The sequence below is a fragment of the Nelusetta ayraudi genome, unplaced genomic scaffold (assembly GCF_046127955.1).
Source record: "Nelusetta ayraudi isolate G7.1 ecotype Tasmania unplaced genomic scaffold, CSIRO-AGI_Nayr_v1 ptg000031l, whole genome shotgun sequence".
Classification (NCBI taxonomy): Eukaryota; Metazoa; Chordata; class Actinopteri; order Tetraodontiformes; family Monacanthidae; genus Nelusetta; species Nelusetta ayraudi.
In genome coordinates, this window is record NW_027466081.1 from 1135995 (window position 1) to 1152953 (window position 16959).

Here is a 16959-nt window from a genome sequence, read left to right on the forward strand (position 1 = left end):
GCTGTATGTGAAGAGAGATTGTGTGCCACCTATTCTTATCCCATTTTCCTTCGGCATGATTGGCTGACTCACAGAGTTAAAACTCCCGCCTGCTTTAATGGGCAAACATTTCTTTTACATACAAAGGCCATTGTTAATTATTAAGCTCCAAGTGGTCCTTCTTCCTGTTCCTCTTGTGTTTCACTAATCTTTCCTCCTGACTTCCCACTCAACCAAACCAACCTTTCTTTTTTTTTCTTCTTTTTTTCTTTTTTTAACTTCAGAGCAGGTTTTAACTTCGGTCAGTTTTAATATGCACACAATAAAAAAAAAAGCAACCAGTGTGTAATTCATGTATAGTTCATTGAAAATAAATGCGTTTACCTGTCAAGTTATAGGATCTCTGGAAACGAAAACAACTCCATTGTCTGAAAAAGACTTTCCACGTTTAGCAAGAACATAACCGACTTGTTAAGATGTGACAGGGTCATCCTCCAGTCTTCTTGGTGTTTGGCCTGGTTATGACTGACTGCTTTGCAGCCGGCAGTCCCTTCACTTCTCTCTCCTTCTGCGCGAGTAGCAGCATTCTTAAGGGTATCGTATGAGATGCCACTCCAAACGACACTTCTTCCATAAATCCACATTGCAGGTCGAGGAGATGGACTTTGAATTTGAACATTACCAAAAATAAAATACTTGACCATTTTAGCAGCCTGTTTCATTTCGTAAACGGCCCCCAGGCCCGCCGATGAAATCAAGCTGCAAAGTGACTGAGCAGACAAGGCGAAGAAACAGTGCGACGCGATAAGAAACATTGAAATGAGTTTTAATTTGTGTGTCAATAAAAGACACCAAGGAGGTGTATTTAAGAGCGGCCTTTGAAAAGTAAATTCATGTTGTTACCGTGTAGTTTATTCACCCACTTTTGATTTAAAAGGGAAAAACTGCATTTTGATTATTTTCATCGTTCATTACCAGGCAACCTTTAAGAAAAAAAGAACATTTTCTTTTATGAGTAAGAGACAGACAGGTGAGCAAATGTAACTTTTATTTTAAAATGTTACAATTTGATGTGGTCAAGAAAATTGACAGTGTTTTGACAAATGGTCTCAGCCCATGGCCACTTAAAACCTGAGGCAGCTGCTGTCCTTTTCCCTCTGAATCTTCTGAATTATGAAAAGCTCCATAGAAAAATACACTGAGTGTTCTTATGCGGACCCACTTGGAATGAACGGAACCGGTTTTGTCCAAATGAACATCAGATTCAAGGTTCAATTAGATCTCTTGTCAAAGCAGCGATATCTCTTTGATCTTTGGCAGGGAGGGGGCGGGGGCGGTGGGGGGGGGCGTGGGGGGGCAGAAGACATGTCAACAAGACACAGCATGCTTTGCCCTCTGAACTCCGCAGAACATATGAAAGTCATGGAGAGCAGGTTTAACTGAGAGTGAGTCAACAGGAGAACGTAGGAGAAGAATCCCTTCCAGAGAAATGGCTCCAGAAATACAAAATACACATACAAGTCCAGTACGGTAAGCAGAAATGAACCATGGTCTACCAAACTGATATCATCCACTGCAATTCTTGAAACAAATGGGCTTCAACAATGGGCAATGGGCTTGACCTTTCAGGTCAAAACTACACTCAGTTTTGATCTTTTTTGGTCCTTGCGCTTGTTGGGAAAGACCGAAGATATTTAGGGAGGCATTTCCTCCCGCCTGAGAATATTCAAGAAGCAGACGATGCAAACGATAGCTAAACGCCAAACGGTGGCTCAGCCAATTATGCCCTCTCCTCTTCCCCAAATGAGTTCCCCTAAAGAGCAAACGGGAAAAGTATTTCAGTCTCACTCTGTGCCATTTCGAATTCTGTTAGTTAGCATCGGCCGAAATCATTTGAGTGATGACACTCGGGGAGGTAAGTGAGTCGCAGACCGGGCCAGGAAAGAAAAAAGGTTCCTTTTCTAGTCCAAAACATCTCTGACTGCCGGTCTGCAGTGACCTGCCTGGCCTGATAGGCCATAAAACAAGCCGAGGGAGAGGGAGAGGGAGAGGGAGACTCCTGGAAGAACCTTGAGGAAGCATCGTTAAAATGTATGTTCCGTCCCTGATTTACGGTTCAAAGAAAATTTTGGGGGAAATAAACTTGTTTTGCCTTTTCCTCTAAAACGACAACGCGAGGAGATCCACCTGAGGACACTCAGGCTGCACCGTTCATGCTCTCTGTGGTCATTACCACTTGTGCCCTCGGGGCTCTTGTTAGGAATAAGCTTCGGCTTGAGCCCGAGACCTTTTGCGAGGGCTCTTTAGCACTGAGGTCAGCGGCTGCGGCCCCACCCTTGTTTTGGCCTCGTAAGGAGGAGAGAAAGAGAGGGACGAGGCTGAGAGGGCACGAACACCATTCAAAAACACTCTGCAAAGTGGACTCAGGAATGTGGGCTTCACTGCTGGTCGCACCGAAACATCTGCGACATACGCTGGAATTCAGCTTGGAGAGAGACAGAGAAATGGCAGATTTAGGAGCTCGACAAACCGGACGGGTTGGACTGCCGGCGCTTTCGAGGCGGCAGGGAAGGAATGACAGAGTGGGAGAGCGAGGCAGGCAGGCAGGGAGGGAGGGAGGGAGGGAGGGAGGGAAAGAAGGAGAGGAGAGCAGAGGGGAGGAGAAATCTGCGAGAGGAATCGGCGCAGCATCTGTTGAGTGACACACACACACGCACGCATACGCACGTGCGTATCGACATGCACACAGTCCATTGAGTGCGCAGCGATCGGCCGCAGACGGAGCAGACACGAGCTGCTTTCGCTTAAATGTGTCGAGCAGCTGCGAAGCTCCATAAACGTGTGATTGACAAGTGAGGCGATGTGAGTGAGAGCGACTGCATTCCACACATCTGCTTTTCCAAATGTCTTCTTAAAAGTCAGGTTTGGCGGAGTTGACGATCTGTCTGTCTGTCTGTCTGTCTGTCTATCTATCTATCTATCTGTCTATCTATATGTCTATATGTCTGTCTGTCTGTCTGTCTATCTGTCTGTCTGTCTGTCTGTCTGTCTATCTATCTGTCTGTCTGTCTGTCTGTCTGTCTGTCTGTCTATCTATATGTCTATATGTCTGTCTGTCTGTCTGTCTGTCTATCTATCTATCTATATGTCTGTCTGTCTGTCTGTCTGTCTGTCTATCTGTCTGTCTGTCTGTCTGTCTATCTATATGTCTGTCTGTCTGTCTGTCTGTCTATCTATCTGTCTGTCTGTCTGTCTGTCGATCTATCTGTCTGTCTGTCTGTCTGTCTGTCTGTCTGTCTGTCGATCTATCTGTCTGTCTGTCTGTCTGTCTGCCTGTCTGCCTGCCTGCCTGCCTGCCTGTCTGCCTGTCTGTCAGAGGGAAGGACTTTCAACTTTCGGGTGAACGTGAAGGGAAATGTATGAAGTCTACGCACTTCGGCGACATTAAGCATTACTATTCCGCAGCAACGTACTGAAACAAGGGTCAACAACAGTGGTCTGTCTGAGCACCCAAGAACGAGAACAAAACATTCTTGTTTGGTATCGTCTCTTCTGACGGCGTTAAAGTGTGAAACCCACAGTGAGGAGGACTGTTTCAGGACTAGTTGCCATTGAAGCACAAGGTTCAGTGGTCGATTCCTGGATCAGATGTTTGTGACCTTTGCAGCTGATCACCTTGTTCCAGAGCAGCAGGTCGTGTCATAAAGGACTGAATCGTTTGAACAACTGGGTGTGAGAATATAAACATTTAGAGAAGGTCAAGGAAACTCAATGTAATGGGTTATAGTGCCAAGGAGTCAAACTATGGCCCGTGGGCCAAATTTGGCCCGCGGTATCGTTACATTTGGCCCGCAAGGCCAAATACAAAATCCGTATTAGAGCTGGTCCGATGGATTTATAAGTCATGTGTGCCGCTAATACTACAAATCCCAGAATGCTCTGCTGGTATCTTTTGGACGTTCGTTGAAGGACATATTATGATTCAATTGGTTTATTTTTGTTATTTTATCTTTAAAATTAGTATTAGCACGTGGGAAAAAGGTTACCCTTGGAATTTATAATTCAAACGATTTTTATTTAGATTTTACTCGTTCTGATGAGTTTTTTTTTTTTTTTATTTGAAATTCAAGTTTGCGTTTGTGCAATATGAAGTCATCTATTGTGCAGTATTGAGCTTCGCTGTGTTCTGTATTCTGCTTGAAGCAAAACTTGTTTGGGGTCCATATGAAAAGGTTTACTGTTCTGTAATATGAATGTTGGCCCGCGACCTTGTCCAAGGTTGACATTTTGACACCCCTGTTACAGTGCATTTTAGATTGGACTGAATTTTCACAAGCAGCCTGCATATGCCTGACCTTCAGTGAGTTTTGTGTGTCGTGTATTGACAAAAGGGTTTAGAAGACGCCACAAAGGTTTGAACGCAGCAGCTACTCCAACGCTAGACTTTGAAAGTTCTCCTTTAAAATTATTTAAAAAAATACAACTCCGCACTTTGATCTGTGACATCCGACTGCATCAAGTCGTCGAAAGCCAGACATTGTGTACGCGCTGTCGAGGGCAACGCCACCAAATATCTGCTGCGAGCACGGAAGAAACTCTCTCACGACGTGACGTGAGGCTCCCGCGGGAAGAATTAGTAATGGAGCGTTCACTGGACGGCCTGGCAGGAAGTGTAACGGTGAGAATGTGTCATTATTTTGTTTAGTTCACTTCCTCTTTTAAGCATCGGTGTACTGATGGTCTGGAGTGTTCGCATGCTGGCATTTCCTGTGCCACGGTGCTGCATCTGGTGATCTGTTTAAATTCAAACTGTCTGACCGTGCAAACTGTAAATGTCAATTCGGCCTTTAGGGAAATTGTCACGAGCGCCAGTGGTGCGTCGCACCTGGCAAAGGTTCGAGGAGGGCCGAGAGGTGTCGGCAGGTCAGCAACCACTGGTTATGCAAAACAGTAAAATCAATAAGGGCCTGCGTTTGGTGGGGTTTTTTTTTTTTAGTCAAAAGAGTGGTGGTACTGCACTGCTGGGAGATTGGGGCACATTAGTGTACAGCAGTTAGGTCACAGGTGTTAAAAGTGATAGGTGATAGTTTTGATAGACATCTGATGGATCGCCGGAGATTAGGTGAAGTAATATCTAATCCAGAGGTGGCGAAAGTATTCAAATTCTGTACTTAAGTGAAAGTATGGATACTTGTGGGGAAGAAATACTCCGGTAAAAGTAAAAGTAATGATTCAAGTATTTTACTCGAGTAAAAGTAAGAAAGTCCAGGTTTTGGAATGTGCTTAAGTACAAAGTGAAAAATATTATTTATTTGCCATTATTGAAACAATAGATTCGCTGATAATTTTGAAAGAATTGAATTATTGTGACAGAATAATTTGGAAAAATCTACTTAAGAACAGTAACAAAGTATATGTACTTTGTTAGTTCCCACCCCTGATCTCAGCAGGCAGAAGGGCTTGTGAACATGAAGGGTTGAAACCTGAAGAGTGCCTGATCCACCAGTGCACTCTGGGAAAAAAACAAAGATAATCTTTAAAGGGCCCAGTGGTTAAAATTCAACCACGTTAACCACTAACGAGCTGTTAGTCACATATTAGCGTTCGGTGAAGCTTTTCCAGACGACTTCCTGCACTTTGGAGAGATATTCGCAACAGTTGGTGTGTGTTTGTTTCTTTCTACCTTTCCACTGTGGCCTGACGGTCACATATAAAGTCATCTGAGGATAGGACCGTGTGCCCCCCACTGCTAGAGGGGCCCCGGCCTGCCAGCTGATCTTTCATCACCTGCAACCCGGACCTTAAATTAAAAAATACCATCTGGCGGCTAACTTGGATATTAAAAAAGAAGAAACTTTACTCTATTAGTCTCTTTTATTTGCGTCTAGATGTACATATTTTCTGTATTGTAATGTAATGTCATGTCATTTTTTTTCTAATAAAAGTCTGACACTATTGTGCCACACTAAACACGCGCACGCACACAGCCAGCGAGTTAGAGAGCGGTTGGCTTTTCAGTGCTTTTAGTAAAAAAAAATAGGCCACTTCCTCTCGCTGACCCTAATAGAGAGAGACTGATATACCATCTATTCCTGCCAACAATGGCAGTCAAAAGTAAGGGGGTAATGAAGCATAGAAAATTGCCCAGTAGCAAACTGACAGGGGTTGAGGTTGACATTGCTGTCTTCATCTTATCATTATTATTACGACGTTAAATCCTTGCGTCCTTTCATCCCCAGACAGATAAATCACAGCCCGCGACCGTCCTGTCAACTCAACGATCAAACGAAATCAGCACTCAATCGCGGCCGCCCTGTGCCTGTGGTCGCTTGAGGCGCACGTGCCCGCAACACAGGGGCGAAGAAGAAAGACCGACGTGATGACACCAGGCCCAAAAAGTCCCTCTCGCCCTTCCGCACGCCCCAAAAATAGCTCATGCTTTGCACATTATGAATCAGAGGTTGCACATCCGGCTTGTTTGCTGTCTCCGCAGAAGCCGAAAGTGTTGCTGACTCCCGCGTGATGTGAGCAAATGGATGAGTATGCAGGGTGGGGAGGGTCACCGCACGCTGACTAATGCGCAGAACTTAGCAATACTGTCTGTCTAGACATCTTATCTCTCCGCTGAGTCGCTGGGCAGGTGTTCGCCAGAGACCCCTCTAGCATTAGCATGTCACCTTTGCGATTTCGTCACATAAAATAGGATCATTTTGATCTATAAAGTGCTAAAATCAGATTCAGAGACGTCTGGAGGCGCTTTGCACAATCAAAGAGAAAACCAGCCGATTCCTCCAGGAGCAGCATGACAGCGAGCGCGACGTGCAGGGAAAAAACTCCCCAGTGGGAAGAAACCTCGAGCAGACCCCGACTCAGGACGGCGGCCGCCTGCTGGGAAAAGCAATACCAAAAAAATGAAGAAATAAGGATAGAGATAGAGACACAGAGAGCCGAACATTGACAATATATTTAAGTCCCCGGAATACAAAGAGACCTCTGACACGTGAGGGCAGTTAGAGCGAGAAACTCTCAGTAGTTGAGTAGAAAATAGCACAGCCTCAGGTGGTACAAATGCAGCTGGGGTTCACCTAGCGGGGCTGAACTGCTTGGGTTGGTGAAAACCATGAGGACAGGCTGGGTGGCGACTTTCATCATTGCAGCACACTGGGAACTGCAGCTGCGTTCCCATTGCCCCTAGAACTGCGCAAAACCTAAATATCACACACACACAAAAAAAAGGTAATGGAAACAATTAAACTTGGAAAAACTCCTCAAATATCGCTAAAAGGTTTTGTCGCTCTCATGAAGTGGTTTTTCAGACGTGTTGAAATAGAGGAATATTGCAAAAGTTCGATGGAAACACTTCTTTCTTCACATTTACTCGTCACCAGACGTTACGTACCGGGTGGGGGGGCGGGGGGGGGGACGTCACGTGACCAGTTCACTTCAAGTGAAAATGCCGCGGCGTGTTTGGACGGAGGAGACGGAATATGTTTTACTGGTATCATTCATTCATTTTCCAGACTCGCCTCTTCCTGAGCTCAGGGTCACGGGGGTCTGCTGGAGATATAACAACCATTCTTGACAAGTAAACAAACGTTACAAAAAACAAAAAAACAAAAGTAAACCCGGCTTAAGCTTACGCTGCTCACCAGTTAATGGAAATGCCTTCAAATTGCAAGAGCACTTTGTTGAAATTTGAGAAATATCGCTTTTATTTTGTGAAAAACTGTCATGGAAAACGCAGATGATCGTGGTGGAAGTGAGAGGGAGGCTGAGCACTGAACGCTCTGGGACTCCAAGGGGCCTCTCAGTTTCTAAGAATTCACAGCCAAGGAACTGCTGTCCAATTTAAAGACAAAAGAAGAACATTTAGTTAGAAAGTAAACTTGTCTTTTTTTTTTTCTCTCGCTCTCTCTCTCTCTCTCTCGCTCGACATGCTCCTGATATAGCTGAGAAAACAAAATCAGTGATTCCTTGATGACTCGGGCGAGACTGCAGGTCCCTGAGCGCTTTCAAAAGCACATTTGTCCAAAAACATCACCTTTTTATGAGCTACGCGCTCCAGAACGTCATGAGCAGCTTTGGAACTTTGGTTTGCAGACAGATTTTTCTTTTTTTTTTTTTTCTCATGAGCTGCAAGCAGACATGTTATGTTCATTTTCCAGTAAGAACAGTTTTGTAGGCCACAGTAGATTTTAAGGTCTCCCGAGGGAACTCAAAACCAGTTGGAGGCTGTGCATTTTGGCGGCAGGAGTTAAATAATTTAGATTTCTTGGTTTGAGTAATGACCATAATGATGAAATGACCCAAAGTATTTGCCAATGTTGGAAACTGACCAAAAGTGAGGAATTTGATTAGGGACCAACTATAGAGTTCTGAACAGTGAAGTGATCCATCATGTAAGAATTGCAAACAACTTTTTAAAACAATAATTAAAAAAAAAAAAAAGAAGAAGAAGAAGAAACAAACGCAACGTGATACATGATTTTATTAAACATCTTAAACGTTACTTTTGCAATTCCTCCACATAGAATAAGAGCATTCAGGGACATAAAATTAAATAAGACAAACCACTTGTAATTCTAATAACATTTTATAAACTTTAAATTAATGTTTTAAACTCCCCCCAAAAACCTTCATACTTGTAACCGGAAGTCACTTCAATCATCATCGCAGCGGCAGAACGGCACGAGAGGATGGGAGGGAGGTGAAAGTGGGTTAGTGGAATCAGGGGACCCCGACCTCCATCGTCAATAAGCCGCTCCATCGATCCCATCAATCAGCTCGGTGAGGTGTGACTAACGCATCAAACAGGCTCGTGCTGAGTACGGCACGTGGCATCGTGCCATTTAGTACCGACTGCAACAGTCAATGTGACTGCGCAGTGCGCTGCTCGCTGGGTGCGCTTGATTTCTATCGATCTGCACCCAATTAAAGTTCAACTCCCCCCCACCACCCACCCCCCGTGGCTAAACCGAGGACTCTGGCCGTCTGGAGAGGGAAAGCTGTGCACAACCGGGTGGATTTACCCTATGGACATAGGGTGCGCGCGCACACACGGCAGGCGGCTAGTTGTGCAATAGTCATTGGGAGCAGTGTGCAGTCAGGTGGGGAAATTCCCTCGTCAACGTTCCCCATTCCATAAAGAGCCACGCTTCTTGTAATGCTTCTTGTAACGCTTCTTGTTACGCTTCTTGTTACGCTTCTTGTTACGCTTCTTGTTACGCTTCTTGTTGGCGCCTCCGTTTCTGTGACCGACCAGGAACGAGAAGGAAACGCCGACGTGAAAGGCTCCTTTCCGTCTGAATGAAGCCAATCACAGGGCCAAAACAGGAAGCGTGACTACAGGAAAAAAAAAGTCACGAAGGGCCAGATTTGGAAGATTACGAGCGCACGTTCTAAAAGCCATGTCTCCGTGTGACATCATTTCCGGACGTTAAGAGGCAACAAAGCCCCGAGGGCCATGGCAGAGCGGCTAAACTCGCTCAGACTAGCGTACAACGGCGACAGTGTGATCCTGGTGGTTCAGGCAAAGGCCCCCGGTGTGAACTTTAAAACAGCTCTGACCAAACTCGGCCACTTGGGCCACAAAGCAGCAGCAGCAGCAGCAGCAGCAGCAGCGTCGTCGTCCCCGTCGGTGTGTTGGCAAGACGGCTGCAGAGGTTTTTGATCGTGGGAGGGTGGAGGAGGAGGAGGAGGAGGGTCCCGGAGTCCTGGAGTCAGTCCTAGGCACTGGACAGCATCGTGGAGGTAAAGATCTGCTGCAGGATTTGGGGGATGTCCTTGGTGTCCATGGCTACAAAGGATCTTCCTGCTGGCAGCGTCTTCTGGAGTCTAAGAAGAGAACGGAGATGGAAAAGTGACGAGATCAGGAAGCAGTTCAGCAACAAATCTCTTTGGGCTTTTATGCAACTGACACTTGCTTTTTTTGCAGGCTGAGTGAATGTGTGAGCACGAAGGCCGGCTATTCTCACATATCACCTTGTTATAAGTCCATGCTAGGCAAAGCAAATTGAGATTTTAATTCTCAGACAGTAACTTCCTTGCTCTCTACTAATAAGCAACAATTCTGGTTATAGAGGCTTACTGGTTGTATAATAAGGCCATGCAGAAAAGGGCATTAATACAGTAAGTACTTAATAATGACGACCTAAGAGCCAATGTTGCTAATAAGCAACTTATTAATGGAGAATTGGTGTATCTTATGATAAAGTGTTACCAATATGATATATCCCAAAAGTAATGAAGTGTAATTCTCTCTATGCTGGCAAGGCTGGAGTTGTCCTTGTTTCTGGCTGTCTCCAGTCTTCATGCACAGGTTACAAGACGGATGACCGTCTTTTTAAAGGTCTTTCAAGCCATGACTGCAATGGGAGAAAAAGCTCCCTTTCCCCGTAAATATGACAATAAAGTTACCCTCCACAGTCTGTTTTCTTCATAAAATATTAGCCACTTGGTTCCGCTGCCTCCGTCATTGTATAATACAGTAGAGTTCTTGTCCGGGTAGCAATACTCCAGCCAGCTTGTGTCGTCAGGTTGTTTGAAATCTGCCCGAGACCTTCGGAATCAACACTGCAGGCTGATGTCTGCTGGAACCCAACAGATCACAGACAGCTGCGATAGCCAATGAGATCTGCGGTGTCTGCGATGCCAAAGGCCAGCTGACTGGCGTTGCGCTCAACTGTGATTGGATAAGAACTCGTGAGAGCCAGACAGGCTTAACAAGTCCACTGGCGGAAGTAGGAGAAGGTAAAGTCAAATCATCTTAATTTATAATGTCGATTGTTTTGCTGTTGCATATTCTCAAAAACAAATGCAAACAATCCGTTTACTTTTATTTTCAATGAATAGTTTGTTCTCTTGTTGTCTCGTTGGCAACAAAAGTTAGACAATATATTATTAGATTAATTACTAGACAAACTTGTTTACGTTCACATTTGGTACTTTTGCTGGACTTCTTAAAACTTTGTAAACAAATGTCTAAAAATCGCCTTATATCTTGGGAGTTTCGACAGTTTTGATGGCATCACCTTTCAGCCTGGTCACCGAGGGATCCTATGAAGATGGCAAAGGCGTTGACCTGTGGGTCAGAGGTCAGGACCCGGGCAAAGCGCTCGGGACGGATCCCGTAGCGCTCCAGGTTGGCGTCGCTGAGCACCACCACAAAGTACTCGTCGGCCTCTTCCCGGACCAGCTCCCTGATGCTGGCGTCCGTGGCCTCCAGCGTGTAGTCGCCGCTCATGCAGAACTGCGAGTGGGCGTGCATGTTCTGCAGAGAGGGGGAGCGGGGGGGGGGGGGGGGGAGGGGGAGAGAGCGAAGGAGACGTTTCAGAGCCCGACTTCATCCACTAGCAGACACCACGAATGACACCGTGAACACATGAGCTAATTCACGACAAAGCTGATCTGCTGAGGTGGGCTGCAACCATCACAGAGGCAGAATAACACAACGTCCATTGAGTGCGTCTGGCTTGATAAATAGAGAGGGTCGATAGGGGCGCTACAGGCACAACGCACCAAATATTGGGCGGAGAGGATATAAAGTACTTCGGGATCACACTATGAGTTAGCGGGGCTCGCACGCAATCTTTGTGGGTGCGACGCCTCCGCGTCCGGTGTGAACCCGGCGTTGTCCCTTTCACTAACCCCTGGTCGGCCCCTCCGGCCGATTTCTGGTAAGACAGACTTTACATTATGGGCTCAAAACTGCCTTAAAATTCTAAATTACAGAATTTTACACATGCAATTCGAACCGCGATTAATCGCTTTTAAAAAAATTTATCGTTTCACAGCCCAAATATATATGCAATATATATACGCACACACACGCACACACACACACACACACACACACGCGCGCACACACACACACACACACACACACACACACACACACACACACACACACACACACACACACAAATGTGTGCATATATGCAAAAGTTTGGGCACTCCTTAGGAAAATCCCCATTTGTTCCTTGCTGAGCTTTTGAGGCAGCAACTTCATTTTAACATATGACATATATGACATTCCTCATGCTTTAAATGCATGAGCTTTCAGTATATTTGGGTGGTAACGTAACAAAAAAGGTGTATGCACAGGATGGCAATATGACTGGACGGGTCCCTATGCTATACCTTGATGACTTTGAGCCTTTCCTTGTTGTTCTTCGGGACTTTGTCAGCTCTGACGAGCTCGATGTCGCAGCCGTCGCCCGAGTGGCCCACGATGTCGTACTAAAAAAAAAAAAAAAAAAAAAAAACACATTTGAGAGAAAACATTCATTTAAAAATTTCAAATTAGAATTAAAAAGCATTGTGTCTGGTTAAATGTGTCAATCTCACACAGACAAAATAAAACGTAGGACCCAGGTGCGATGGTGTGGAAAGGACCCATCATACTTCTGCATGAATCACCGTCCTCGTTCCCGGCCGCGCCTTCAACACTATGTCAACCTCGTCGCGTCCAGATGCCTCCGCGGGGCCGCGCATCGTAGGCTCCAGCATGCGAGGCAGGTCAGCCGGAGACCAATTGGCTCAACGGCAACAGAGTTATTTCAGCACTGAGGTATTACGTGTGAGGGCTATTTGTAATGAGGGCGGTTATAGCGTTGGTGCTGAAAGGCACGCGACTGTGTGTCACGTCTATTTGAACGGCAGTTGCTGGGTGAGAGTGCGGTTTTTTCGACACCAACGTTCAAAAGGCAAACAATCTCGATCCGAGTACGACCCGTGACCTCACCATTTCCCCACACACGATCGTACCGCAACACAGTATCACAGACGTCTCAGATTGCGAATCTACTTTTCTAACTGGTAATTTGATTACAAAGTAAAGAGAATTGTAATGAGTTCCATGACTGGAAAAATGGTTTCGTGAAATTACAGTTACTCGTGGAATTATTCTTGATTACAATTTGCACTGGCTTTGCACGAGCACGAGTTTCCCCCCACAGACCAAAGTTTGATACAATTCGGATGCTTCTGATTGGCTCTCCTGCCAAAGTTGGGAATTGCAGCGCCCCCTACCACTCGCCTGCCAGTTGAATTGTCAGGTCCAAACAGGTGGAGAACATTTACTCAAAATTTAGAGAATCAGATGTAATCAGTTACATTACTTTGACAAAGTCATTGAAACAGTTACGCTACTATTACGTTTTCAATAGGGTAACTTGCAACTGTTACAAATCACATTGACAAAGTAATCTCCCCGACGCTGTTGAAGACCCAGCGAGGCGTTGGAGAAACACGGAGCTGGTCCTGGAATATTCACGCCAGCGAGGCTGTTGCTGTCTTTTTACGATACCGCGGCGGGTGTTGTGTAAATGAAGTGGTTCCAGCGAGGCGCGTAGAGCCGCGAGCCAGTGAGAAAACCGATACACGTCTGGCACCGGACGCTTGGGGTGTCACTGAAGGGGGCCAGGAAGTCTGGCCTGGTTCTCGCTCCCTCGCCCTCTGCTCTCCGGCTTCCTGCACCACCCTGACGCCGAGGCGAGAGGCGAAGACGCCCGACTCGCATTGGACACTTGACGCGCGGGAGCTTCTCCGTCTTTGTGGCGGGTCACATCGCGGGGATTACTCAACAGCGAGATCCAGTGGCATTTACACTGCCGACAGCCGGGCCGAGGCAAAGCGCAAACGTGCGTCCGGCCACGATCAGCGCTCGAGTGTTGACACAACACGACGCCACCTTCGCATGGAAGCCAAGTGACTCAGCAAACTGGACCAAGAGCAGAAGTCGTCTTTCAAACTGTTTGACTGGTGGGCTGGAATGGGCTCTAAAATGTGACAGAGGGGGCCGGAGCAGCAGCAGATGGATGGAGTGTTTCGGTGACCCACCTCATAGGAGGAAATATATCACCTGTGCTTTAATATTAATTGAAAATGAGCAAAAGTGTTATTTATTGGTATTTAGCTCTTTATTGAAATGACTCACTGAAGAAATAAATGAAATACAGCTATTTTATGACTTACTTATTATTGATATAGTTTCTTCAAGTTTGGCGGGCCGGATTAAAAAGCTTCACGGGCCGCATATGGCCCCCGGGCCGTAGTTTGCCCATGCCTGGTCTACAACTATTGTTTAGAAGTAATCAGTAGAATTTAAAGCAATTTGTCTTTCATGATCAATGTCTTGGAGGACTTTTCATTTGCAGTTTTAGTACTACTGCTTCATCGAAGGCTTTGGATGACAGAGAAGAAGTACAATATGATATAAGACGACAGTCCACGTTAGAAGCCTTCCTTTACCTGCAAAATCTATTTTAAAAAAATCAACATGATTGTTGGGATCTGAGGGTCAGCAAGGCTAAAAAAAAAATAAATAAACATTTCCCACGAACGTTGCCCGACCCTCACCTTGAACTTGTGCTCGTAGCTCTCCAGCGCCTCCATGACCATGCACACGGCCTCCATGGAGCGCTCCAGCCTGCCGTCCACGCCGTTGAAGCGGTACATGCTGCCCGAGACGTCCGCCAACAGCCGTAGGCGCTTGGGCTTCTGCTGAGGGGCGCCGGGCTGCCAGGGCGTTTGCAGAAAAACCACAGTGTCCAATCGTTACATTAGAAATAACATAAGAACCGACAAATATAATTGGACGAACGACATGGCTTTGTTCAAATAGGGGCAGAAATAAGTCTGACTGGTCCAATTTTTCGATTCTGGAATTTTGGAGCCTTAAATGAAAGAAAACCCCCAACAGATACAATATATTACATGCTGTGTGTATGAATAGCGCATGCGTCTTTATATGATTAGTGTGAAAACCATGTCTTCACTATGTCTATTCACTCAACCATATATGAGATAAGAAAAAAACCCAGACATTGTGTGTGAGTTTGAGCAGAAATACAGGGCGTCATAATACTCACACACACACACTCACACACACCACTGGAATGTAGCGTCTGACAGATAAAGGTCAAAATTATGTGTGTGAGTCGCGTCTGTGTTTTTGGAGGTGTGGTTCAGGAGAAACACGGTGGGAGGGTTGGGGGGGGACTTACGTGTGGGTTCAATATCTGGAGCAATGCATACACACACACACACACACACACACACACACACACACACACACACACATAGACAGCCACACACCTCTGGGTCCAGCTCTCCCCTGCGTTTATATATGGCCTTCTCTCCGGTCAGGCCATCGATGATTTTGGCATCGTCCAGTTCTCCCAAAGCTTGGTTCTTCAGCCACTGCCTCTCCTTTCCTTTCGCCTGGTTAGAGGAAATGAGAAGGCAAAAAATAATAAGACATTTCTTTACAACATGGACCTTCCACACTGAGCACAGACCAAGCAAATGCTGAAAGCGTCGAGGCCCACTGTCTCACAGGAAGTCGAAATGAAGAGGGTAAATAGCGAGTAAGCAAGTAAGTAGCTGGAAAAGTGAAAAATTGAAAAGGAATCACTCTTAACTCCGCTGCATTGTTAATTAAGTTTACAAGTATGGCCATGAACTTCTCAGTTCTCCAGAACTGCACCTTCATATCAATTTTTATACTCAATATTTATTGATGAAATGTATTATTGCATTTAAAAATTCAAATGCAACATTTTACGTATTTCAATGGACTGTAGGCAGCATGCACCCCCTCTGGCTCACATTATTGGTGAGTCCACTGTCACTGGGGTGATGATGATTTCTCAACAGGGAGGATGATGTGCTATATTTGGATACTTAAAGGTCCAGTGTGTAAAATTTGGCTTGATTTATGATTTTTTTTATATTGGTAAAAGCTAAACATACTGCCCATAAATACATTAATAAAAGTGTATACTCGCAGTACAATAAAAGCCATTTGGAACGGTTCTCGTATATTTAAAAATAGACATATAGGGTCTGGCTGCTAGACCCTGGCTAGCTAGGAGCCAGGGTCTAGCAGGACTTGCACGACCATATTTACAGGAAGCCCACCTGACAGTGAACTCAATACGAAACATGCTGTCAGGCAGCCTTCCTTAAAAAAATTTACACACTGAACCTCTAATGAATATGTCCCCAGGTACTTTCCATAGGTGTGTTTTCCACCATGGAGAGATTCAAAGAGGTGGCTTTGGTTAATGTGGGTGGAAAACAATACACTTGCTGTCTTCTTCAAGCGTGCCAGCTATCTGTATATGTGTGCGTGCAAGTCCTTAAATCACTCCTCAGGTATGATTAAAATACCATGACTTCAGAGTTTTAGGTCTGTCTGATTGGTATAATCTACATCTTCCCTGTAGCCCGGGGCTACGACAACAACTCCGAACAATACCCAGCATTAATGTTAAAAGCCGCACTGGCACGGCAGCAAACACCTGGATGGAAAACACAAACACACAAACACAACTTCACACCTGGACGGCGGAATAAAAGAGCCCGGACTCGAAGTGTCTCTGCTCTGTAATCATCCTCGCACGTCATTTTCCTCTCATCGCTCATGCGCAGCAGGCGTACACACACACACAACACAAAACAGTGGATTGCGCCGACGCGCATTGCTTTGAAGAGCGCAAACAAAAGGAGGAATAATGACATGGAGAGACACACTCATATCCGGGATCACTGCCCATTAATTCACCTCTCAGTAGTGAGGTGTAGTGAGGGTTGGAACATTTCCCTCCGGCCCAGTGTGAAGTGTTGGGGGTTTAAAGGTTAAGTGTGTCATATTTGGAGAGTTTGAAGAAGAAACAGCGGCATCAACTGGTCACATTTTAGATTGTAGCGTCTTTCACCCTCCCTCTCCCAAGCTTGCCGGTGAGCTACAGTGGCCTATGTACCAAAACCTGTTGTACATCAGTATGCACTTTTACTAATGTATTTATGGGCAGTATATTAAGCTTTTACCAATATAATAATCATAAATCAAGCTAAATATTACACACTGGACCTTTAATACATGCACTTTTTTGTTTGCACATAGTTTAGAATAGAAAAGAATACATGTACTTTATTGATCCCAAATTGGGACGCTACATTAAAAAAAAACACAGG

At 45.5% G+C, this 16959-nt stretch overlaps 1 protein-coding gene across 1 annotated transcript in view; it reads right to left on the minus strand.

Annotated features, from left to right (window-relative positions):
• Nucleotides 1-8449: 8449 nt before the first annotated feature.
• Nucleotides 8450-16959, minus strand: part of vwa8 (von Willebrand factor A domain containing 8) — a 62496-nt gene continuing 53986 nt past the window's right edge. The window contains exons 41-46 of the mRNA XM_076030777.1: nt 15076-15201; nt 14338-14496; nt 12118-12216; nt 11010-11248; nt 9205-9813; nt 8450-9145 (exon numbers count right to left, since the gene is read on the minus strand). Coding sequence (XP_075886892.1) covers nt 9705-9813; nt 11010-11248; nt 12118-12216; nt 14338-14496; nt 15076-15201 — 732 coding nt within the window. The 3' untranslated portion in view covers nt 8450-9145; nt 9205-9704. The remainder of the gene's footprint in view (nt 9146-9204; nt 9814-11009; nt 11249-12117; nt 12217-14337; nt 14497-15075; nt 15202-16959) is intronic.